General features: G+C 41.5%; 1 protein-coding gene across 1 annotated transcript in view; it reads right to left on the reverse strand.

The window, feature by feature from the left end:
- Positions 1–6,694: 6,694 nt before the first annotated feature.
- The window catches only part of LOC129723279 (protein patched), a 40,299-nt gene continuing 21,775 nt past the window's right edge, over positions 6,695–25,218 (reverse strand). The window contains exons 2-7 of the mRNA XM_055677402.1: positions 11,725–12,275; positions 11,177–11,657; positions 9,756–11,114; positions 9,488–9,695; positions 9,150–9,421; positions 6,695–9,084 (exon numbers count right to left, since the gene is read on the reverse strand). Of these exons, the coding sequence (XP_055533377.1) occupies positions 8,350–9,084; positions 9,150–9,421; positions 9,488–9,695; positions 9,756–11,114; positions 11,177–11,657; positions 11,725–12,275 (3,606 nt within the window). The 3' untranslated portion in view covers positions 6,695–8,349. The remainder of the gene's footprint in view (positions 9,085–9,149; positions 9,422–9,487; positions 9,696–9,755; positions 11,115–11,176; positions 11,658–11,724; positions 12,276–25,218) is intronic.

Consider the following 25,218-nt stretch of genomic DNA (forward strand, 5'->3'; position numbering starts at 1 on the left):
TCATCTATTCTCGTGCAATGGCTTGGTTCCTACTTGATGAATCGAACACTCTGTGTGAAGATAGGAAGTGAGTTTTCTGCACAGTTCACGAATGTCTCTGGAGTCCCGCAGGGTAGCAACCTAGGACCGCTACTCTTCATGATATTCATCAATGACATTTCTTTGTTACTTCCGGAAGGTTGCCGTAAATTGTACGCCGATGATGTAAAACTCTTTAAAGTCGTGAGAAATTATGCGGACTGCGTTGAGCTCCAGCAAGTGGTGAAAATTTTCAGCCTATGGTGCTCTAGAAACCTTCTTTCTGTAAGCGTTCAGAAATGCAGTGACATCTCCTTCTTTCGGACAAGGAAGCCAATCTTATTTGATTATACTATGTCCGGTCAGCCTCTATCTAGAGTGACACAAATTCGAGACCTAGGAGTTATTTTGGATACTGCGCTATCTTTCAAACTGCACTACAACGAGATCATCGCTAAAGCTAATCGACAACTCGGATTCATGTTTAAGATAGCCAACGAGTTTCGTGATCCGTTTTGTCTCAGATCGCTCTATTTCTCTCTAGTGCGGTCTATCTTAGAATTCCGCTCCGTTGTATGGTGTCCATTCCACAACTCCTGGATTGCCAGAATTGAATCCGTACAACGTAAATTTGTACGATATGCGCTAAGATTCCTCCCTTGGCGCAATTACTCAAATCTGCCAGCATACACTGATCGCTGTCGGCTTTTAGGAATGCAAACTCTTGAGCAGAGACGATTCGAGGCGCAAGCTGTATTCATTGGTAAAGTTCTTTTAAATGAAATCGACGCCCCGGAAATCCTCGGCCACCTGGATATATATGCCCCTGAACGATCTCTCAGACCAAGATCCCTGTTGAACCTGCCTCAACGCAACGCACAATATGGTCAATTCGACCCAATACGCTTTATGTCGGCCAGCTTTAACACAGTAGCAGATGCGTTCGATTTTAATATAACTGGCACAGCTTTTAAAAATAGAATTCGCGTTAGGTAACCTTTTGTGATAGTTTATTGACATTAGTATTAAGTTTTTCATTAAGACACACACTCTGTCAGATAACTTTTAATAAATTATAACAATAACAATACACACGATTTTAGTGATGGATTAACAAAAACAAAAGTTATAAACAATTAAAGTCGATTTTTTTTTGTTGCAAAGCAATTGTTTTCCCAAACCGTTGCCATTTTGCGAGAAAAAAATCTAAAAATATAATCATGTGTACTTCACTAGCGATACTTATGTATATCATGAAAAAAAATTTTTTTTTGTTATAGGTGGAGCAAGGCACGACTCCTACTGTAGCCGCGGAAAAATTTTTGAAAAAAGGGTTTACAGCAATTGCTGCACAACCGCTACGCCATTTTGTTAAAAAATAGCAATTATTTTTTTTTTTCTATTCTTCAAAAGTTTCTTAATCCAACGATGTATTATATATATACCTTACATCTCAAATGTCCTTTAACGAAATCATGAAAAAGCCTTGTTTTTTGAGCATTTGGAGGATATTACCCCTTAAGCTTCGTTAGCTGCTCTACAGCTAGGAATGTCGACAGCTTAGCGGATACTATTCAGCGATTTATAACTGAGCTAGGTTTTGTTGAGGCTTGTATGATGGCTCAGGTGGTGCAACAGTGATACGAGGTGAACATAATAGTGTACAGAAGCTGATAAGAGATTAACATCCTGAAGCTATTTATGTCCACTGCCTGACTCATAGTGATCATCCAGGATGCTTGTAAGCAGTAGAAGAGAGCTGCTTCTTTTTTCAATATAATTGAATCTATATATATTTACTATAATAAACCAAGCACTCACGCCGCTTTCGTTGAAATCCAAAAAGAGTTTTAAGGTTAAGGTAATTGGAAGTTATCCGCCCCGGGTGTCACCCGGTTACGCTACGCCATTGTTTTCAGATAAGTTTGATATTGACCTGCAACCAGCGAGAGAAGGTTGTAAACGAATAAAAAACGAGGCCTTTGGTTGATTTTGCGACGAGTAATAACAACGATGAATTCTCCGATCCGAAAAGAAAGCAGAAGAAATTTTGTTGCAAAAAAACTTCAAAAGCTTATCCTAGAGGGAATAAAACCATTCGTGAACATTTCCCAAAAATTAGGCATCAATATTGTTGATTTAATATCAGAAATTCTAGCTCAAAAAAACTATCTTCTATCGCTGAAATCTGAAACAGATTGGGATGCGGAATTTATCCAGGATAATACCGACAGGTAAAATGTTTATGTTCTAATGTTTTTTTTTTGACAACGTTCAAGTATTTAGCTAACTCTAGAATTAATATACAACATTCTTATTTCGCATTCTTCATTCGCTTCGTACGGTCAGCACTCAGGATTGATTTTCAAACCTAGCTCTCCTCAATATCGAATCAGCTTTGCTGAAAGAGGTTGGCGTTGACGCCGTGGCCGAGATAGTAAATACATCTCTTCGGAGATTCGATCCCGATTAAAATTGTTTTTTCTACTGCTATGATATCATTTTATACGTTAGTGCATTTTCACTCTTTTTTTTAATAAAATGTATGAAAAATAGACTTGCTTAAAGAAATGTTCCTTAGTTGCATCCATGCATAAAATAGAAGTTAGTAAACCCCTTATAAGGCCGTGAAAACTACGCAAGGAATCGACATTAACTTCAATAAAACGTATTCCTTACAGAAGGAACAACACAAATGTACCTTTGTTAAAAAATTCACTATTGAATCAATTGAAAAAATTGGTGGCAATATAGTTTCCACTGCCCGTTAACCCCAAAAACATTGGTGGCAATATAGTTGTCACTGCCCGTTAACGCCACGATGTTGGTGGCAATATAGTTGCCACTGCCTGTTAACCGCACAAACGTTGGTGGCAATATAGTTGCCACTGCCCGTTAACCCCAAAAACGATGGAAACAATTTTTTCGCAGCTGCATTGTAATCTTGATTTTTGTAATTATAAGAATTGAAAAATCATAGTTATTAGTATGTAACAGTAGGACTTCGTTTATTTTGCATGCAAAAGATCTTAGTAAAGGATTTTTCAAGTGGTGTCCAGAAAAAAAAATTTAGGAAGAAATTTGAAATTTGTCGTTTAATACACCATGTATTTTAACGAAAAAACTGCGTAGTCTAATACAGTAGGTCCTGAATAGAAAGTTCCTGAGCATGAGCATGAGCATGATTGACCGCCCGCGGTTGCTACTCCGTTATTGCCAGGTTAGCTGTAATTACACAGAGAACCAATGGATTATGCTTGGGACTAACATTCATCCTCAATGTGTAAAGACTGGTGACCTCAATCTTTATATTAGGCAATACCAGCGCCGGCCGCATCCGAATGCAGGTCAAAGAAGGAGTGTGTATAGGAATATGTTGACGTGATACTCGCTTTATTGGAAGCCGAGAACACCTCTGCACTTCCACGAGAAATCACTGGGATGTTGGAGAAAAGGGTAAGGTTTGCAGCAGGTTTCGTCTTGGTAAACGATGCGCTGAGTTCGAGTACCGGATTCATAATAACAAATATCGCGCGTACTAGTTCATTATACCTTCTACGAAAATCATAACGCGATCCGAACTCATTCCGTTTGATGATGTTACACCGCAAAACTAAAGCGCACGCGAGGATACCGGACCTATGACTCAATTAGGACAGACTAAAATATTCGAACATCTGTTTATGAAGTCATTATGCAACTACCGAAACGTGTCTCTCATTGATTTATATCAGCGGACTACACAATGTTACGAAAGCTACGAGAGTTGAATCCACGCTACACCTCGCCACTCCTATCACTTCTTCCTGAAGTGACCCTCTTTATACCGAAAATTATAACCCGGGTATAACCAATCTGTAGAAAATACGACCTCATGAAAGATATCGACGCGAAGTCTCAAGATATTCTCAAGATAACAGGTCGACTAACGACGTTTCTTGTATATTGTTCGTTTGTTCTTAAAAAGCGTTTTCCTGATTAGAGACCAATTTAAGGTGAAACTCCGTGCTCGAATTTTGTCCAAATTTTACAAGGTAATTTTTTCGAAAATCATTAAGATTACAAGTGTAAAACTTTGATCGATTGTTTGCACTACCGACGCATGCATAGAGTAGCAATTCGGGCCCTATTTATTAAATGGAAGCTGAGATTTTTACGCTCAAAATCGTCAAGTGACATGAAACCTAACCGGAAAATTGTACAAAATAAAGCCACCGTCCAGATTCACCTTAAAGCAAAATTAACAATAGAGTGTTATTAGGGTCACGCACAGGTGTGTGTGGTATATCCTAGTGAAACGCAAAATGTTATACTACACTATGTGGACTATTTTAACTAACATATTATAGAGTTGGGTCACTACATTTCGAAACCATTTATCTGAGCAGAACTCTCTCGGGCCGGAGACGCGTTTGCACCGAAACATTATGCACGACCGCTCAATCCACGCCTACCGACGGAGACGCTCGGGAGCACTATATTTTACGCCGATTCTCTATTAACAGTCGATGCGAGTGTTGCCTATCAAATAGAAACATTGGCAAAGTTTCATGCATCCAAAGCCCCAATATTTTAAAAAATGCAGATATGGAAATTGACCAAAATATATATTTTAAGTTTGTTTAGGTCCTGAATAGAAAGTTCCTGGTGAAAAACTTACCAATTTGTTGGATTTTTACCAAATTAAAAATGAATTTCCTAAAGACGGTCTAAAATCGCGGTTTGTTCACATAAAAATGATCCCAAAATCAATATTGAACACTTCTAGCAGTCCTAGAAAAAAAACTGAAGTGTTCTAAGACACCTTTAGAAGTCTTTGGTTAAGCCAAATTTAAACACAATATTCTCAGTGCAGCGAAAAAAATAAATTTTGTTGGTGGCAATATAGTTGCCACTGCCTTATAAAGGGTTAAGAGTTTCCTTGAATGCAAAATGAAACCTGTTTCAAGCCGTAAAGCTATAAAGCGTAAGTTTAACAATCGGAGTACGCAAACATGATAATTACTAAAGGTTTTGAAATTTTATATTTTACGTAGAAATAAACCATAATGTTTTGGAAAACCACTAGGTTTGAGTTGAATATTTTTTCAAGCAACGCGATACTTCTCAGTTATAACATTACTTATTTCTAAATAATGCTTTGTTCACCTGGTTCAAATTGACAGCTCATTCTGGTTTATTTTGACGCTCCCACAGTTTGGTATCCGTTTATCCCTCCCAGCACACAGTTTTTATTTCGTTCGATTTAAACGGCAGCAGCCGAGCTAGAGAGATTAGGTTTTTGGGGCTTTGGAGAGGCCGATTTTAGAATCTTCTCGCTCGATCATTGTCGTGTATGCACTGCACAGTGGGATGACATCGGTAGGATGTGGAATGTTTGTTCAACGAATAGATTGTAATACACTACTTTATACACCCAACGTTCTCGGTTGCCGTTTAGGCACCAATTGGTTTGTTTTTTTTTTTTTTTGCAGATTGTTTTGTTGTTTGTTAGAGTCTATACTCGAATAGATATGATTGAATTGTGCTGTTTGTCCCAATATGTGAGGCGCTATAAAACCTGTATCAGACTAGCCGTTGCAGCGGTTGACCGCTACCGTTCCGTTCTTTTTCGACCAATCAGAGCACAGCGGTCGACCGTCGCTTGTTGTTGTTGCAAAAAATAGAATCATTTCTATTTTTGCCGCCAACCGTTCCCAACGGTTGGCGACTGCTGTCATTGTCATGGCGAAAGCAAACGTGCCTCTTCACACCTACACAAACTCACATTTAGAGACCTGTCAAATAAAAATGTGTGCTTCTCTTTTTGGCACACAAGACAGCCAGTCAAAACATTGATAGAACCGGCAACGCTGGTTGGCGATGTCAAATTTCGACCAACGCAAAAATGTCAAATCTTAAGTCATTTTTTTGCTGATGGCATCGATATATTCGAAACCAGAAAGCTGTGCAATAGGCCTTTAGATCCTTTAGGAGAGTTGGGGCGAGGTTGGGAATCATCAATAAATTTATTAAAACAAAGTAAATGGTAGCTGGCAGAGAACGTTAAAGTGCCAGTGGTGTTGGTACTGAGGTGAAGCTAGATGGAAAAATCTTCGGAGTGGATGGAGAATTCATATAGCTTGGTACCCTCTTTTGTCATGTGACAACGACGTGACCCGCTAATTCAAACGACGAGTTGCAGTTGCAAATCGGACTTCCTACAGACTGGCACAAAACTAACGCTTTGTAGAATGCTGATCCTCCCGGTTGTCTTTTACGGTCATGAATCAAGGACGCTGAAGAAAGCTGATCGACGAGTACTCGGGGTTTTTGAGCTGCGTTCAATACTTGACGGCAAGTTAGAAAATGGAGTGTGGTGCAGACCCATAAATCTATACTAAAACCTAAACTATACTCAATAGAGAAGCAGGAAGAGGCTTTAGACCTACGTTAGATCCCGTGTCCGGTGGTTGTGCACTGTCAAGAAAGACGCGCGAGCTACTGGCTTCCGCGGAGACTGGAGAACGGCTGCTCAAGATACTATTCTTTCGGCGTTGGACCACTAAGAGTACTGTTGCCAAAAAAGTAAAGCAAATCGGTTGGAACTTTTATACACTAGGGAACACCGCTGAGATTGAAGGGAATGGTGATAAACGACTTACTCTACTTAGAAGCAATACAATATCTTTAAATGTACTGGTAATACCATGCATGTATTGTTTATTTCATTTCAATTTTTCGATTTTACCTGGAAACACGTTCCACTGAATAAAAAATCCAATATTTTAACCTACTAGACTCGATAAGATTTTTGCTTCTATCTATTATACATCGTTTACTGTTTTTCCATAAACAACATTCACAATGCTGCACGCCTCCAAGAGTGCACTTGGTCGGTAGCAGCAATTGGAATTCCATACACATATATATTATAATTACAGCAAATATCATTCTTTTCGGTTGTGCTTGTACTTTCCATCGCTTGCCACTTACGAGGTTTCCTGTCGTCTTTATGTTCTCCTTTAGCGAAAAATAATATAATTTAAATTACAACATAGGGTTGGGGCTGCCCTCAGCCACTGTCGCGCGAAAAATAAATAAATAGTTTTTAGAGTAATATTTATTCACTTTTATATTGATAACATAAAGTTATTGTAGCTTATTACCTTTTCCACACCGACAAGTTTTCTCTCTTCTACTTAGTTAAACTACCTTTCCAATGTGTTTTCGCATTTTTTTTGTTTCTTTGCTTTGTGTGCTTTTCATGTTTGACAATTAATCAAACGCTTACAAAATTGGTAACATTCTTAAACAAAAGTGGGGATAAACGATTCTAAATTGTACAAATGTTGTTATTAAAACAATGATAGAATTTTTTGTGCGTTAGTATTCTACGATTAATTTTGAGAGAAAAGCCAAATACTCAGGTTCATTAACTTGTCAGATCTTACTGATGAAATGCGTTTGGTTTATGTCTTTAGTTTTATTTTCGGTATACATACATGTGTGTAAGTGTGCGGTTTATTCTGTTCAAACGCTACTATGAAAGGGCGGTTCGTTGTTAAGTACGCGATGTTCTTTGATTGCTTCTTGTGTAGCGGCGAGATTTTCCCGCTTTGCTCTGGAATTCTGTTCCGCAGGTGTACTGCACTTAAGTCTGTCTGTTTCGTTATTTACATAATAAGTTAAAGAAATTTACGTTTATAAAACTGAAAATATTTGGCCTTAAAGCATGCATCATCGTCTCTCAAACCCGCAATCGAATGAAAATGTACAGGGGAACCTAACTATACTACTATTCACTATAGAATTTGTTTCCTTTTGTAAAAGCTATACCATCTCAGCTCCCTGGTTTTATACTGCAGAAGATACAAAGTCTTACGGGCTACAGTGTTGCTCTCTATTATCCTATATAGATTAATCAGTTCGTCAGGATCTGTTCATTTCTATTAATTCGAATATTACAAACATTCGCGATGCAGGAACAAGTTTTAGGGTTGCTATACAACGTCGGGCGGGTCATTCAGAGCCCCTACGACTAAAAATACACAATCTATTTTTTTTCTTTCATTTTTTCATCTTGTCATTATTAAGGTTTGGGGGAAAATAGATACTCAGAAAAATCAATAGACATTCGCTACTCTATAATATAGATAAAAATAATACTTTCTTCTTTTGGAGGAGGAAAAACAAATAAATAATTGTTACGGTTACGCTAAACGAAGCTAAAGAAAAAAAAAATCAAGGAATTGGCCTATTTACAAACGTACGAACGAACACGCGAACGGACGTTCTCTAAACCTAGTAGCTTAGACGGTTGTTCCGTCCGCTACACTTTTGGGAACATAGTTAGCTGCTACTATTTCCGCTACTGCTACTGGTGCTGCTCGTTCGAACCATCCGAGGTGCGCCTCGTCCTGGAGTTACCAGCTCCACCTTAATGTTGGCAGTGGCGGTAACCTTTGTGTTCTGATGATCACCACCATGATGATGCGTTTCGACGGTCACTTCTGGCTGTAGGACAATACTTTGCAGCTCTGGTGCTTGATTGGAATAGTTGATAGTGCCAATATTGCTCTTGGATTCGTGAATCGACGGAATAGACGATGCGGAGCTTTTCCACGACTGTGGTTCCTCGGTGATCGTGGTCAGCGAAGGTTCGTTGTTCAGATTTACGTTGTTGTGTTTGTGATGGTGGTGTGATTTGGAGCAGTTCCTCGCTGACGAAGATGACGAGGAACGCTTGTTGTTCAGGATATATGGTTTGTTCGATATCTTGTTGTTTCGCTTTGGCGGCGGCGATGGTGTCGAAATTCGGTTTGCATACTGGAGGGGTATGATTTCCGCTCCTGGACCTACCATGCTTAGCAGGATTGGGAAGAAGAATAATCCGTTGATTGCTCCGATTATTAGGACGGACAGCAAAAGCCAGAAAAAGTGTCGCACAACGAATTCAAAGGAGGAAGTAGACAGCATCAGCACGGCCAGAATCGATGTCATAACGGCATGAATTACAGGCGCTAGCGAGTGTTCCAGGGCCAGCTTGATTCGACGATCGCGATTGCCGATTGCGGTGATAAAACCCTGTTAAAAGAAAAAGTTACTCAGTTGAAAAAAATGCATTTTTAACAGGCAACTTTGCAACTTACCAGTGAAACATGCACGGTGAAGCAAACCCCAGAACCGACGCTTGCTATTAATATGACGGCCGGAATAGCGGACAAGTTAATGCCGAGCAGGATCATCACTCCTAGCACCTGGATCAACATGGTCACGATACTGAAGACAATTAGAACAGAAGCCCAAACGGAGAACAGCAAAAGAGCAACGAGACAGAAAGCAGCGACAAGGGCGCACCCGATGGCCTTCAGCAGACAGGGTCGTAGATTCATATATTGTTCCCAGAAAAGGAACGGAATACCTGCCAATTTGAGGAAAGTTCGGTTATTTCGATGAATGAATATAATTGAAAAAAAAGGGATCATACCTGAGGGATAGTTGGGTAATCCGCGATTTTCGAATCGTCTGCTTAGATCACGAATCTGTCCAATCATTTCTTTAATGTCCTGCGTATCACTTAACCCATGCAAGTAAAACGGCAACTGTGTGTAGGTCAGAGGAGCACTCTTGGGAATTTTCAACTCATATTCTTTCGGCACGTGAAAATATTCACGAGGTTCGGGGCGCAAATTTCCCTGAAAAGAAAGTGTCAATTAAAAACCCTTTCAAGGCATTTTTTCCGTTTCATGTTGTACCTGTGATGCACCATACGCCAAAACGTCGTTCCAAGCCCAAGCTGATAGATAGTTGTAGAATGCTTTCGGGTTGATTATTCCCTCGGAGTCGACTAGTCGCATCTGTGTTAGTAGAGTTTTGTCGATCGGATTGTCGACATGACCGGTTTGGACCAGCAATTTATAGGCGAGAATCGCGTCGTTGCTCGTATTCGCGTACCATCGTTCCGTGGTGATTCGTCCCTCGCGGTAGTCTCGATCGAATGCCTTCTGCAGGTTGATTAACCAATCGCGGAACAAACTGAGCCAAAAGTCAGGCAGTCCACCGTTGTCGTTTTTGATTACGTGTGAAACCCGGACAAACGCTTCATGATAGTCATGCAGCAGTTTCTGGTTGGTTGGATATTCGAAGTCACCCTGCGTTACGGCAAACATACTGTAAAAGCCAAACAGTTTCCCCTGCACACTGAGAAATTTGTGCTCATTGGTGTTCTGCGGAACCAGATCAGTCAGTTCGAGTCCGTCCGGAAGCTTCATCGATGCGAATAGAGACACTCCTAGAACACCGGCGAGTAGCAACATGGCCAGAACCTTAACCGAGCTCTTGGTAATGAACGGCGCGTAATGCTTCACAGCAAACTTGGAGATGGAAAAACTGAAGCAAGCTTTCGCTGGACAATCAATCAGCGAATCATCTTGTGATGGCTGCGATTGTTGACGTTGTTTCACATCCTGGTTGCTAGTCGGTAGTGTTGGAAGGCAACAGCACAAAATGTCCGCTCGACCGGCTCGTCTTCGTCGCAGATCCAGTGAGACCATTGCGGGGAATACGAGAAGCACTGCGGCAAGATTGAAGACCAACAGAATTGCGCCCTGGAAGCAAAACACTCGAAGAGCCGGAACGGGAATCAATGCAGCCGCAAAGAAGGATCCGGCAGTGGATGCACCACTAAAAAGTACGCTTAGTCCTGCTTTTTTAAGCACCTGACCAGTTTGTTCATTGCTGTCCCGTTCTGCGTACGCGTGAGTCAAAATGAAGATATGGTCAACGCCCAATCCTAAAGCCAGGAATGGAATCACCTGAGTTGTGGACGCGTTGAATGCAATACCTAACAAAGCGCAAAAACCAAGCCCGGCGGCGGTTGTTACTCCGATCAGTAGAACTCCAGCTACCCCCACACCACTTTGACCGTTTACGGGATCCTTCCATCGCAGTAGTGTCAGCGCGGAATAGATAAGAATAACTGCAACGCCGACCCCTAGGCTTACAGGGTTCGGATTAGAGTACTTGCCCAGAATATCATCGAGTGTTGCCGATGAGAAGGCAAATACCTCGTAGTGAGACAATGGTTTAACCTCCGTTTGCATGATCTTATTGACCTGTGGAATATGAAAGTAAATTAAGATCACATTGAAAGCAAATCGCCATGATAGGAACTTACCTCAGCGGAGAATTTCTTCTGCCACGCGTTCAAAATTTCGGCAGCCTTCTGCGGATTCCAGCCGATATGGTGCACCTTGTAGTGGTTGTTCCAGTATTCGTACATTTCCCGTTCACCCATCAGTTGAATGACGGTTTGTAGAGCTTTCGCGGTTTTCAAATGCTGCGATCGGTTGCGTGTAGCGCCTCCTACGATCAGTTCTTCCGGCCAGTGCATGTACTTGGCTGCGAAACCATAGCAACCACCAGTTAAACTTGACGCCACATCCGGAATCTGTTGACTCATTTTGTTCGGTGCCGTCTCGGGACACTGCTTGTCCTTTGGATTAAGACAAGGCTTCTCGGTGTATCCGGTTCCGATCCCAGCTCGCTTCATGTATTGTTCCAATGTATCAAACGGAAATTGATAGTTCTGAGCTTTTATGTCTTTCAGCAGATTCTGCGGATTCAGGGAGGTCCATTGGACTTTGTTTACCAGATGCCTGTTAAGGGAGGAGAAAGAGAGTGCGTTATTATATGTGGACTGATGGGATAATCCATCTAACTTACGGGATCACAACAGGATACTCCGGTCCAAGAAGTTTGCTACCCTCCCAGAAGCAGTCCAGTGGCGTGATTATCGCACATGGAATGATGTTCTCGAAGATTTGCTCAATAAAATGTGTATCGAAGTTTGGGATGTTCGGCGAGTAACACATATCTTTCAAGCTCCACTCGATGTCGTACAGGTGCACCCGGACCGATATAGCCTGTTTCACCACTTCCAGATGTGTCAGCAATGCGTTCGGATGCAGAATGGAAGCTTCCATATCTTTTGGCGTCTGTATCAGCAGTTGGTGCGTCGAAGAGTCCATTTCACCAAGCGATTTCTGCGTATAAGCCAGTTCGTGCTCTAACGTTCCACCTTCCTGTATCCACAACTGGTGCACTTTCGAATGCACCGTCGCAGATTTGAGGCCCACGCAGAATGTGCTTAGAACTAGTATTGCCACGAATAATACTTTGCCCGCGTGTTTCTGTATCGAACAGCCGAGGTTGTAGAGATGGGACTGGAATAAGGATCGCATATAGACCGCTGACCGCCTCCCTCGCGCTTTACCCTGTAAAAATTAAACGAAAACTCGGCGTAAGCATAAACGGCTACATTGTTCCTGTAATTGCTCGCTATTCTATGATTCAACTCGAATTACAACACCCATTTGCCACTATCTTCACTCAAATTTGTAACATAAAATCTAAACCCTCCGAAGACGGCTTGCTTACATCATACAGCTACTGCCGATCCTACAAACCCATCCGTTCCCAGAAGGCGCAACTAGCTGTCACCCGAATTACGCGGGTTCGCTTCTGGTTTTCGCAAATATGAGCCAACAAAAAAGATATCACCCAAAACATCTCATCATCTACCAGATGTTGTGATTCGGAAGGCACAATTTGCCATTTATTCTTTCGCTCCTACACCAATTCGCAACATCAAAACAGTGTCGATCTTCTGCGCCTCCGATCTGTTTCGTTTATCGGCTGTTCTGATTTTTTTTTTATTGGAATAGTTACGGACTGCTCCGAGGATGAATCTCGGGATTCACCGTGCTGTGCATGGGCATGCTGTGAATCGTCGAGTAGGTGCGTATAGAGCTAATACAGTTGTAACCCGATCGCTAAGGCGACCCCTTTCCCGTACCTCCCGTAACGCTGCTGAAGTAATAATGGTGGGTAATTCGATCGACGTTTGCAATACCTACGGGCGGTGTGGTCCCCTTTTAGTGAAACCATATGTTAGCAGGCAGGGCGATTTTCCGGTCGAGTAAACCCAATCACGGAATTTGTGCTTCCACCGTACCTGCCGCCCGCTGCGGTGGGCTTCGGGGCGAATGGAATTCGAAACTGGTGAGTGTCCCCGTCGTTAAACTCCTCCCCGGTTCCGCTAGGCATGTGCGATCGGAGCCGAGGAAAGTTTCACATTGTTACCGATTGCAGGCAGGCAGGCAGGCAGGCTATCGGGGGTACGCACGGAGTGAAATTTGAGATCACCGTCGCACGCCCTACCTTGCTGGCGGCTGTTGAGCTTGAACGTAGGTCTCCGTGAGCAGTGCCAACACAAACATTAAAGCCAGTGTGGCAGTTAATTTTGTGGTTGTTTAACTTTAACGCTCAATTTAGTGGCTTCACGCCCCAAGCGTGTACGATGTGGGAAAACCGGGGAAAATTGCGGCTGCAATGATACAAGCCTAGCCGGGAACGGTCGCGGTTTGTATCGAGAAAGACTCCAACGCCTCGCAGGTGACGAACGGTGTCGGTTTGAGATAAATTGTAGCACTTTGGTTAAAGCGTAGTAATTGATTGAATTTTTTTGATTGAATCCTAGTGAAGAATATTGCATGAATTATGGACTGGAGGAGTTAATTTCAATGTCTTTGATTTAACCGGTTATGCCGAATTGCTTTTTTTTGGCCTATTCACTAATTTTTATTATATAAAATGACGATCGACACGGCGAATGTTCGAATGCTTCATGAGCTATAATAGCTATTTTTGAACCTTCTACCATCTACTTTGATAGTTGATTGATTCTATAACATTGCCTAGTATTTTTTTTATTTATAGCTTTGATTTGAAGGGTAAACCTTTGGGAACTATTTTCAATAGATTTTAGTAAGACTTAGAATGACATGTTTCGTTTTAGTTAATAACGTTCCTTTTTGTCTTAAACATATTCGTAGAAAAATCGGTTTTAAACTTTATGTTTAATTAACTTTAATCATAGAATTGAAACAAAAAAAAAAGAATTCTCAAGAAAGCGATACAAAACGACAGTAACCAGTGACTAATTGAAGCTATCAATTTACAATCACTTCCCAAAAAATATCTGCGTATTCAAATACTTGCAATCAGTTTGAGGAAAATTCCTAAAATTCTTTAGGCTTAAAACATGATTTATTGCCACGTTGATCCTCGAGCTTGACGAAACAACAGGCTCAAATAGAGCCGAAAGTAATAACCGTAAAATGCACTATCCTGTATGCGAGAAGATAAGACAAACAAAGTTTTACAGCTCAACCTTGGCTGGGCTGGCTTCGATTGCAGCCTCTCGGCGAGAAATCGTTTAATGGTTTTATAGCTGACAGGTTACTCGCTAGGATTCCAGAAGGTGACAAGGTAGGAAATTGTTATACGAAGGTCATTGTCTAACAGAATTCGGCCTCCATCATCGATGAGCAACAGTTTGGCTAGGTTATGCACCGAGGATCGGTGTATCACCGCGAGTTCCGTTCGAAACTGGAAGGGGGCGTGAAGAGCAACACATCACAAGCACAACGTTGGCGGTCGCCGGATGGCGGCAATCTTTTTCAACATCTTGATTAATGAAATAAATCATTGCCGGAGCTATTCTTCAGCATCTGTCAGGTGCTGAAGAAGCGATCGTCATCTGTATACCAGACAGACACTGTGTGAGTTCCGATGCCACTGATGAAGCCCGCGCCAGTGCGGAGGTGCAGAATTATATTAATTTCTTATTTATTGCTTCTATAATGTCTCAATCAACGGCGACGGCGAATTCGAGTTGGCGGGTGATCCACGACTAGTCCTGCTGTGTGGCGTTATTAGCCAACATTAAAAGATGGTGCTTGCAATCTGGGATCATGCTGATTGGAGAAACAACAGCAAGCGGTTCGTCGTGTCGTGGGTCGCAGTACACGCAAACTTGAAAACTGCTGGTTTTTTTTTCTATAGCGCCGATCGGCCGGAAGGGAAACATCACCACCGTTATAGAGACATTATCAAGCATTGTGACTGTTTCCACCGGTCGACGAACGTGCTGCAGACTTCCCAAAAACAACTTTGGCTCAATGTTCGAAGCCGCGCATGTTATGGGCGTTCGAAATTTATTTAAATTATATCTCGTGATGAGTTATTCTTAATGATCCATGTCAGGAAAACCGGAGTCTGGAGGCTGCTGCTCGTGTTCGTTATTGCATCTGCCTGACCGAAAATCGAACAGCGCACATTGTTGTTCCTTGCAGGAGATATTAAGTTCGACTGAATGACTCACTTGAACCAATCCAGAAACATGCACAGCAGTAGCAGCAGTGCGGACTGGTAAAACCGGCAGACTCCGTTCGGGTCGAGCAGAAATGTAGCCAAGGATAATAAATCAGCTTATTGATAATTATCATTCATTATGGCGCGCCGCGACGTTTAGGGCGGAGCAGGATACCCTGGGACCCCAGATGAGATAGTGGAACTTCCGATTTACGAGAGCAACTGTTGGTGAACAACGAAAGAGGAAAATGAGGGACGTATGTGTGCGCCAGTAATGACCGGTTGAGAACTAGAAATTCTGGTGAATGTGCAGGGAGGTCTTCATAACTAAACCCTCGAGTTTCTCGGTGGGAACGGAAGCCAAAACCGATACTATTCCGACGAAGTAACTCCTCGTTGACACTGCCCAAACGAGCGACCAACGCGAGAGTTTTTGTTGATAAAGAAAATGTGGGGAAAGGGGACGATAATATATGATTTATATCCAACTGAAAGCGAAACAGATATCCGATAAGACAACCGTAAGTTATGCGTCGTGTGTCGCAGCAGATCCACTATGGTTTTACGTGCCTGAAAAGCAACAACAAGTCCCCTGTAAGCAGTATTGTGCCTGGTGACCTTCGGTTCTTCTGTGGTAATAGTCCATTCCCGGTAATACGTCCACGACTATCCCCGAACTTCGACGTAACATTAGACTCTGGCACACTGATCCCGGACAGTCGTCACACGAACGCTGACTTGTTTATTTACATTTTACTTCACCGCCTGCTTCTACGCTTTCTTCAACAACGATCGCCAGTTGAACTCCGGTTTCTGCGAGGGAGGGAGGTCGCAGCGGTATCGTTCCTCCCTTCTCCATGAATCGCGCTCGTACCACGAACCCGGGCAGCAATTTTATTTATAGTTATGTCTTTAGTTTCCATCTTTCCCTTAATGCGGTTTCCTTTAATTCGATTAATCTCCAGGAAATTGTATGCACCGTGCCTAGACCGACTGCGACCAGGGGGTTTGCTCGAACGCGTGTGGTAGTGCAGATTAGGTATCTAACATGTCTGTATGCCGCGTCTCCGTCGTGTTGATCGACGGTTCTCACAATGCGCTACAATGTAGCGCTGTAGATGACAGACAACGATGATTGAAACGTTTCGCGGATCACCCGCGCACACGGTCGCGGGACCGGAATTGATTGAAATGTAAACATTTGTTTTAATTAACTTGTTTTAAGGTGTCGCCCCGTACCCAATATTTGGACCCAATTTAGCACACTTTTTGGTGTCAAATAACTCAGGGTTTGATCAGTTGCGGTTCGTGAAAGGTTTAACTAAAGTTGTTCAGCTACGATCGATTTTGAAACTTGTTTGAACGTACTGGAAGTAAGTCGAATTTTAATTAATTTGTTAGATCTCGCAGTGGTTTCAAGTTTCATCTTCTGAAAACCCCTCCGTCTGTCGGTACCCCTGCCAATAAAACCAATAATTCACTTTCAAAAAATCCCAACATTCCAGTGTCAAAGCTGCAAGCGGGCAGAAAAAATAAAACCTGGCAAACCGCAAGCCAAAAAGCTTAGGTCAAACCCGAAAACTAATGATTTATTGCACATTCTTTAGCACGTCCCGTGAGCTCTAAAATGGCAAAAAACTCGATCTAAACCATTCAGGTGGCTAACGAGTTACCACGCGGGTATTGAGTAAGTTCTGCGGGACGTTCGTGTTCGTTTTAAATGCAGTGGAAGGCACCGGAGAAGATGATCATGAGGAGTAGGAGCAGCAGAGAAGAAAGATACGACCACCCCACAGTGCGATGCCACCCCTTGCGTGCTCGTCCCGAAAATAGCATTTTTATGTTAATTGACTAAGCATGTTAATATTAATGTCTAAACGAATGGCTCTCGCATGGCGCTGTTATAGTAATAGGTTTAGGAATCGGATTTAAACTGTTCCATCAACAATCTTTTTGCTTAACGGATAGGTCGACTTGCCTATCATTTTAACTTGTCTGCAGAGAACAGCGAGAGAGATACGTTGCCACCAACCTGGTGAATCCAATCCGGAGAAGGGTATCATCGCAGGTACGTACCTGGCACAAAACCGGGGTGAAAAAGTTACTGCGATTCAGCCGGGCGGCTGTGGTGAGGGGTACAAATGACGACTTCATCTCCACAGTGAAGCTATACGGTTGGAGGAAATTACACCGAACTGTCAGGTGGTCGCCGTTTCCCAATAGATTACGAAGACACTAACAGCTCTACCCAAGCTGTAAGCTGTCGGCTGAATAGTCGTATGAAAACACAAATGAAAAAATGAGACATAAAATGCTTCAAGTGTATTCGGAGTCCAAGCTCTGCTTTCTTGAATTTGTGTCAAATTCTAGGAATTTAAGTAAATTTATACATTTTACCTAGCAATTAGTTTTTCTCGTTAGCCGAGTCTTTCGTTTGGTCCCTTTGCCAAATGGGTCAGTTTCGAGAGGAAAAAGAGGCTGCACCCTCAAATTCGCTACGGATGTTCTTATGCGTGCGTATCTGACGAAGGAACATGGAAGAAAAGAAGCCCAAAGGAGATCTTTTTCAGGGCCGACCCAAGCCAGCTACATGCTGAGCGACAAAGTAAGCGAGGAAGCGTTACACGTTTGTATGTCGTACGCATCACAGCTTACTGTGAATGTCGATAAATCGCACTGCCGACGATTGCAATTGCACTCACGACTTACTGTGTTGGACTGCAGTAATTGGTGTGCATCGAATCAACTTCCGAAGTGATTTGATTTAAATTCAATTGTATGATGCACATGGTCTCATATTCAACCCTGAATTACAAGAAAACTCAGCCGACAGCCCCGTTTTGGGTGATGATTCAATACATCAGACGAACAGCCAATCCATTGCGCCTGGAACCACAAAAAGTGGGAGGAGGAAAATTAATCCCTAACCTAGAATCAACCCGAACTAATGTACGCTGGCTGCCTTTGGCCAGCTTCGTAGCACGCCAGCCTGTGTGTCAGTCTGCCGGACCACACCGCCGGACCGGAAAAAAAATATGTAATACCCGGCGAAAGAAGTGGCTCTGCCTCAGCTGCGTGCATTCCGTGTATGGAGGAGAACCCACGGCGGCATGGAGGATTGGTCGGCATGGACGCCTTTAAATTATGTTCCGATAATTTCTCAATATAATTTCTGACCTGCCGGGACGTTCCTTCGCCGCTTCATCTTTGTGCCACTATGTGTTTCATTTTATATTTTGTTTTGTAGGCGTACACGTACGGCTTGTGTTTTTTGGGTTCCGATGGTCGTCTTCATTTGTGGCGGCATGTTGCCTAATATTTACCCCGTAAAGCTCCCTGAACTGGCGTCTCATAATGCTGGGTATTATAATTATGTTGTTTTTTCCTTCTGGGCACTAACGTCGCCATCGAACATATGCTGTGTGCGAACGATCGCGCGCGTTTGTGAGTTTTATAATTTGAGAGGTGGTTTTTACGGTATTCCACCGGACGACAGATTATTTATGTTTACTTCGATTTTTTTTTCGAGGAAAATAATAATCGTTAACGTCATCCCCAGGTTGCACAGTGGGTAACAAGCACCACAACGTCGCGCTTCGTTGACTATTTTGGTACTTTTAATTAGATGTGATCACCTTCGTCTATTGGCACTTCCCACACATATACACACCATATTACCAACGTTTTCGGGCGTGATTTACGTTCGCACCAAAAGTTGGCTAATCAAAAGGCGCACATCATCTCTCAGGTATGGCACTATTGGTGTTAATGAGCTGTATGAGGGATGTCACCTGCACGGAATGAGCTGATTGCCGTGTGACCTGCTGTCATTAGCGCGGATTTGGAACGCGCAGGTTGATAGCCTCATTAGCGTCGAACGCTTGCGCGGTCTCAACTAGTAGTGACGAATTAGAATTACAATAAAAAAAGTTGACACGGCACATTTGCATTTCGGGGAATTCGTTGAATCTTCAACAAAGCTACGAAACATGTAATTAGTTCTGGGGGAAACAATACTCGGATTGAAGCCTCAAATCAAAGTTAATTCAGCAATAAAAAGCCATTTTTCGCCAAAAACTCTTACTACATTTTAATTATTTTTGCTAATACATAATGTCTAGATATAAACTGCTACATATTTTTTTTAGAAAATCACTCATAGAATTTTGAAAATTAATTTTAACGGGCAGTGTTGCCAGATATGTTATTGTATTTGTGTGATTAAGTTGCGGCTTTTCTGCAAATGACTACATTCCGATTCAAAATTTTACAATTTCATTGTATTTCTGATAAAATTTTACATAAAAAACATTTATTATGAGGTGGTATTAAAAGCAAACCTCGAAACTACATTTTTTGGAAAAACGGCGAATTTGCTTTGATTTCTAATTTCCATTCTGGTTTTGCTAATTTTTCTATTTAGACTATAGACTTTCGCAGTGGCATAGATAGAAGTTCCGTCTGAGGGTTTATGAAAATGTGAATTTTGAGAATAATATTGAAGAGATAATAACCTAATACAATGACTATCATGTAGCAAAACGGGTTTTGAAACAAAAAACAGGGATTCAGCACGCTCATATCACTCATTCTCAATACAGGTTGCATTGTAGTAGAGATATGAGTGCAGCATTGAAGAGAGAATACGAGAGAACAACATAAAAGATTAAGTTTTTTATCGCTATCTTTAGCGATACCGCTCACCGTGCAACCCACGTGCTGTTTAAATAAATCGTTGCGTAGTTTAATCATCTCGAGAACAACATTGGAATTGTTGTTTATTACATGACATAAACAGTAGGGTGTCCATAGAAAGCGACTTTTTAAATTTCGTTTAGTGGTAGGCCTCAAAAACTATGTCTTCTCGAAAAAAATCTCGTGAAAATTCCAGCTTATTCGTGCAACAGCTTTCTTCCCAGCACCAGATATAGTTACAAAATTTCATTCCCACAGACAGACAATTTTGAAGTATCCTTGCGTAGTCTAAAATAATATATTTTCTCAATATAGAAACAATGACGGCCGCATGTTAGTAAAATAAGTAGGTGATAAAGTTTCCTCTCTTGAAGACTGTTAATGAGAGAAAAACTCCATGAATTAAAAAATTAGAGAATGGAAAGGAGAACAATCGGTGAAGAGAATTGTTTCCGTTGAATTGTTGTTGAAATATTACCGATTCTGTGTATTTTTTCATCGGTCAAAACAGTGAAACTTCGACCAGTTTGAGACTCCACAGCCTAAAGTCCGATTGAGCTGAAATAATGCCTGGAAATTTAATTCGAAAAGACGAAGTTTTTTAACCCTGTTACTAATCGAAATTCTTAGGTAAAGTCTCCCTAATAAACAGTAACGCAAAACCCTAAAATTAAAAATCAAAGGCTTTGGAGAGGGCTTGAACCCTAAAGCTTCCCTCCCCATGGCTACGCCAATGGACAGTTTGAATCACGCAATTTAAAGAAAACTTGCCAAGGCATTTAGAAAATATATAAATGTTGGCCGTAAATGTTGCCATTTGCTTAGATATCCATGAAAACCTGCTTTTTTTCAATAATTTTTATATTTTTGATTCTAACTTAAACAAAGGTTTTTTCTATTTAATAATGAAATTTCCTTCTCGAATAGATTTCCGAATTTTCGTAGAAGAATTCTGTTTTTTTATTTCACTAATTATAAGTAAATATTCTATTGAAGATAAATGAACATTATTATTCAACAAGCATAATTGACAATACTACCTCAGAAAAAAAATGTTGTGATCTGTGGAATTTTTTAATTTTTAATTATCTTTGGAATATACCATAAAGAAAATTAGAAAATTTTACCGGTAAATAACTGAGGGGTGAGTGCCGAAAATCAATAACTTTGTGGTTTAGGAATGTATTTAATCATGAAAAAATCTGTTCAAAGTTTTAAAATTCCAATTTGATATAAAAAGTTGTTTTTTTTTTAATGTTTATCTAGAGACCAAAATTATACATTTCAAACTTTCAGTATTTGCACCAAAAATTGTGAATTTTTTTGAAGACGGATATATGATTAACTTTAGCCGAAAACGGAAAACGTGATTGAAATGAGGTCGATATCTTATACCGTTTTTGAGTAATTAAGAAAAGCAACCCGGGTCAAAAAAACGTGTGATATAAGACCTTACTGTAATATTTTTATCGTATATCAAAAAATAACCTGAACACCCCTCATTTCAAAGATGTGTGTGTATAGGGGTCCCCGTGGTTTTTATGGTTAGCGATGTCGGTCGGCTAGCTCTCCCACACGGTTGTGATATCAGGTCGACGATCTTTCCGAGCTGGAAATTTTCTCGACTCAGCACTGGGGCACGGTGTATCGTTGTACTTATCCTACAACATGCAAAATGTGCCGAAAACAATATCGATAATGAATTCTCTCCCTTATGTTTGATTTTGACATTTGCTCTTCAGTTGTGAAAATGACGTCGAAACAAGAGAAGCAACGCATCAACATTTTGCTTGCGTATCGCGAAAATAAGAACCACTGGCACGTCAAGTTGACAAAATTGTCATCAACCGTCACCAACAAACGTTTGCGATGAAAAAAAGGACAAAAATTGCTGATTTCCCATGGGTTTGCCCTACCGCGCGCTGAAAAAGCTACCAATGCAGCATCAATTATAGCAACCCATGAATCAGGAAAAAAAATGACAGCTCTATCAGTCGAACTCTAACCGTGACGGCGAAAACAGTGAAGCTACTCCGTTCAGAAGTGTGTGCGTTCAAAGAACGGTACCCCGTGACGTCGAAAACGGACATCCTGTGGCACTTCGTGGACGCTGGACGCGCCCGTTCCAGCATCTACAACAACTTGGCACTATTGAGCAACCATCAGAGCATCGAAAAAACCCGGTTTCGAACGGCCAACGACTCTGAGCAACAAGAAGTTCCAAAGGGTGCTATAGAGGAAGACTGAGGAAAAAGAGGCTACATCGTTGTGTGCGCTTGGCCGGGAGGTCGATGCAGCCGGCCAAACAGTCAAAAAAGGCCCGGCGAACATGGACATTCATGTCAGGAAGCGGCAGTCTCGTCCACCGGTCTCGGAGCTGCAGCGCCTGAATAAGATGGTCAAGTCGATTTTCCCGGCAAATCGCGACGTGGCGTTAGTGATGGACGACGAGATCTGGCTCACCCTGGATGGCAACGTTTGGCAGGGCACTTCGTATTTTACCTCTCCCACGAAAGAAGTGAGCACCGAGGTGAAGTTCACTCCACACACCAAGTTCGTCAAGAAGGTGCTGCTGTGGCTGACAATCACCGAGAAGGGGATGTCAAGGCCGCGTTTGTCGACTGCCAGGAAGACAGGATCGGGGGGAAGTCGAAGCAGGTTTGAAGCAGAATCACAACCGCAAGCAGGCTGAGAGTGCCGTCTACAACTGTGAATCGAGCTATATAACGAGCCGGGCTGTCGACTCACAAAAAGGTAGTGACTGCAAATCGTGACGATAGGCAAAGCAAGTCGGCCAGACAACGATCGCGAAAGCTGTACGTGAGGATGCTGACAAAATTTGATTGTGTGGTACAAGATATAGAAACTTACGTCTAGGCAGACTTTAAATAGCATCCTGGACAGGGAAATAATACGGCAACATGTGGCAGAGATTTTCAAACACAGTAAGCTGTCGAAGTTTGCAAAGAAGTTGCTCGTGTAGCAGGCCATCTGTTTCTGTGGTTTGAAGAACAACATTTTTATCGCAAAAGGTATCGTCAACCAGGAAATTTCTATGCAACCCACCTGTTGCTTCTCCTCAAGCAACACAGTTGTTCCGTTATGTGCTGACCGGTTTTGGCATCTTGCCATTACGGAAAAAATGGAGTGGTATGCTGCGAACAACGTCCAGGTGATGCCAAAGGACATGAACACACCAGAGCTCCAATCTATAGAAAAAGACATTTGTCAATTTTAAAGATACTATGGGCAAGCTAGTCACTATTGAGCCTTTTTACGATCGGACGTTTACTTTACTCTATATCGTATGCATTTAGGTAATGATAAATTCAATCATTGTTTCTAGGTGTTGAAGTAGTAAAACCCGTTTATTTTCACGTTCCGAAAAATTTCACAGACACTTTTGATTGATTACACTGGTCGACAACAGCGAAAAAAAATGCTACTCTAAAGCTCGAAATAGTTGCCCTAGAAAGATTATAGCTTTTTAACCATTCCCGTGAGTTTTGGTAAAACAATATCGCACGCTTAGCCTTGGGGCTAATAGCGGTCTCGATCAACTAGATTAGTTGAGAGAATTCGTTATCGATATTGTTTTTTGGCACATTTTGCATGTGTAGGATAAGTACAACGATACACCGTGCCCCAGTGCTGAGTCGAGAAAATTTCCAGCTCGAAAAGATCCTCGACTCGATCGGGAATCGAACCCGATATCACAACCGTGTGGGAGAGTTTGCCGACCGACATCGCTAACCACAGAGCAACGGGGACCACGTGAATTTTGGTGCCCCTAGCTAATACCAAAATGCGCCAACTTAAGTGAGAGTTCACGAAGTAGTTTCTCGCCGGGTTCGTCGCTTTCGAGAAAACTCATTTAAGTCTCTGAAAAAATGTTGGTATCAGTAGGCATCACAGGATTGGCTAAAAAGCTATACCTTTCATTTGTTTCTAGTCTGAGCTTTAGGGTCACACCTGCGTTGTCCTGTTGTTGATGTAAAAGATTGCTTGGTTAAAGGAATTATGTAAAGCTGATGTCTAAAGCTTGATTAAAGGAATTAATTTTTGTGGATAACGATAAGATGACTATGAAAACTTATACTTAACTTATAAATTTATGCATTTGATCTCATTGATTTTATGCCATTCGTTTCTGAAGTGCATCGGCCTGTAGAATGGCCAAATACCATTTAATTTTTTTTAACCCGAAGACACAATCGAGAATCTGAATGATGGTCGAAGACCGGAAATCAAGTCCAGATGCCATTTTTGAATTCACGATGGCAACATACAGTTCCTGTGAAACAGACTAAAATGACCAAATATTATCCCATATTTTGAATTCGACCTCAGACATTATTTTGAACTCGATGATGGCCACTTCCGGTCTCTGGATAACAATCATAAATGGTCAATTTCAATTACCATACAATATGGGTATTCCAGAAACTGGGATAAGAGACACAGGCTGGGAATCAACTTCGGACGCCATTTTGAATTTCTACATAGTACTTCAGGTTTTTGAAAAACAGCCTAAAGGGCCAAATGCTACCCAAACAGAAATCTATCCGGAACTGAAATGGTGTCTAATGGGAAATCAACTCCAGACGCCATTTTCAACTCAAGATAGCGATTTCCTGTTTCTAAATAACAGTGAAAACGGCCAGATACTATTTAATTTCAGTATTTTCCAAGCCGAGAATTAACTCTAAACTCTATTTTGAAATCCAAGATAGCGATCTCCGGTCAGTCAATGCGGGTATTCCCGGCATCGGAATGATGTCCAGGAGCCAGAAATCAACTACAGATAAAATGACCAAATACCACCCAATATGGATATTCCAAAACTAGGATGATGCTCCAGAACCGGGAGTGAACTCATTTTCATTTCATTTTGAAATCTCAAATTGCAACCAATATAACCAAATAAATGCCTTACCAATCGGAGTGTTCTAAGAATATTTATATTGTATTTGAAGAACAAAATGTGAAATTTGACGTAATATTTGCAAAGTGAATCTACCTTTTTAAAACAGGCAGCAAAATGGTTCTTAATCTTGAGAACTTAAGTCCCGAGCAACACCGAGAAACTTCAACTACTTTTATATATTTTATTATCTTGTGGCAACAGAAAGCTACAAAGAAAAGTGCATGAAACGAAAAAAAAATCTTAGGATTATGGCATAGGAAAGCAAAAGCTTTACTCTATGTGAAAAAAATGTTATTACTAAATAGGTGAGATTAATCTGCTCATCAAATTTGCCGACGCGTTAAAATCAAACTCGCTGTAGAACTAACGACCCTAGACAG

Source organism: Wyeomyia smithii, chromosome 2 (genome assembly GCF_029784165.1).
Source record: "Wyeomyia smithii strain HCP4-BCI-WySm-NY-G18 chromosome 2, ASM2978416v1, whole genome shotgun sequence".
NCBI lineage: Eukaryota > Metazoa > Arthropoda > Insecta > Diptera > Culicidae > Wyeomyia > Wyeomyia smithii.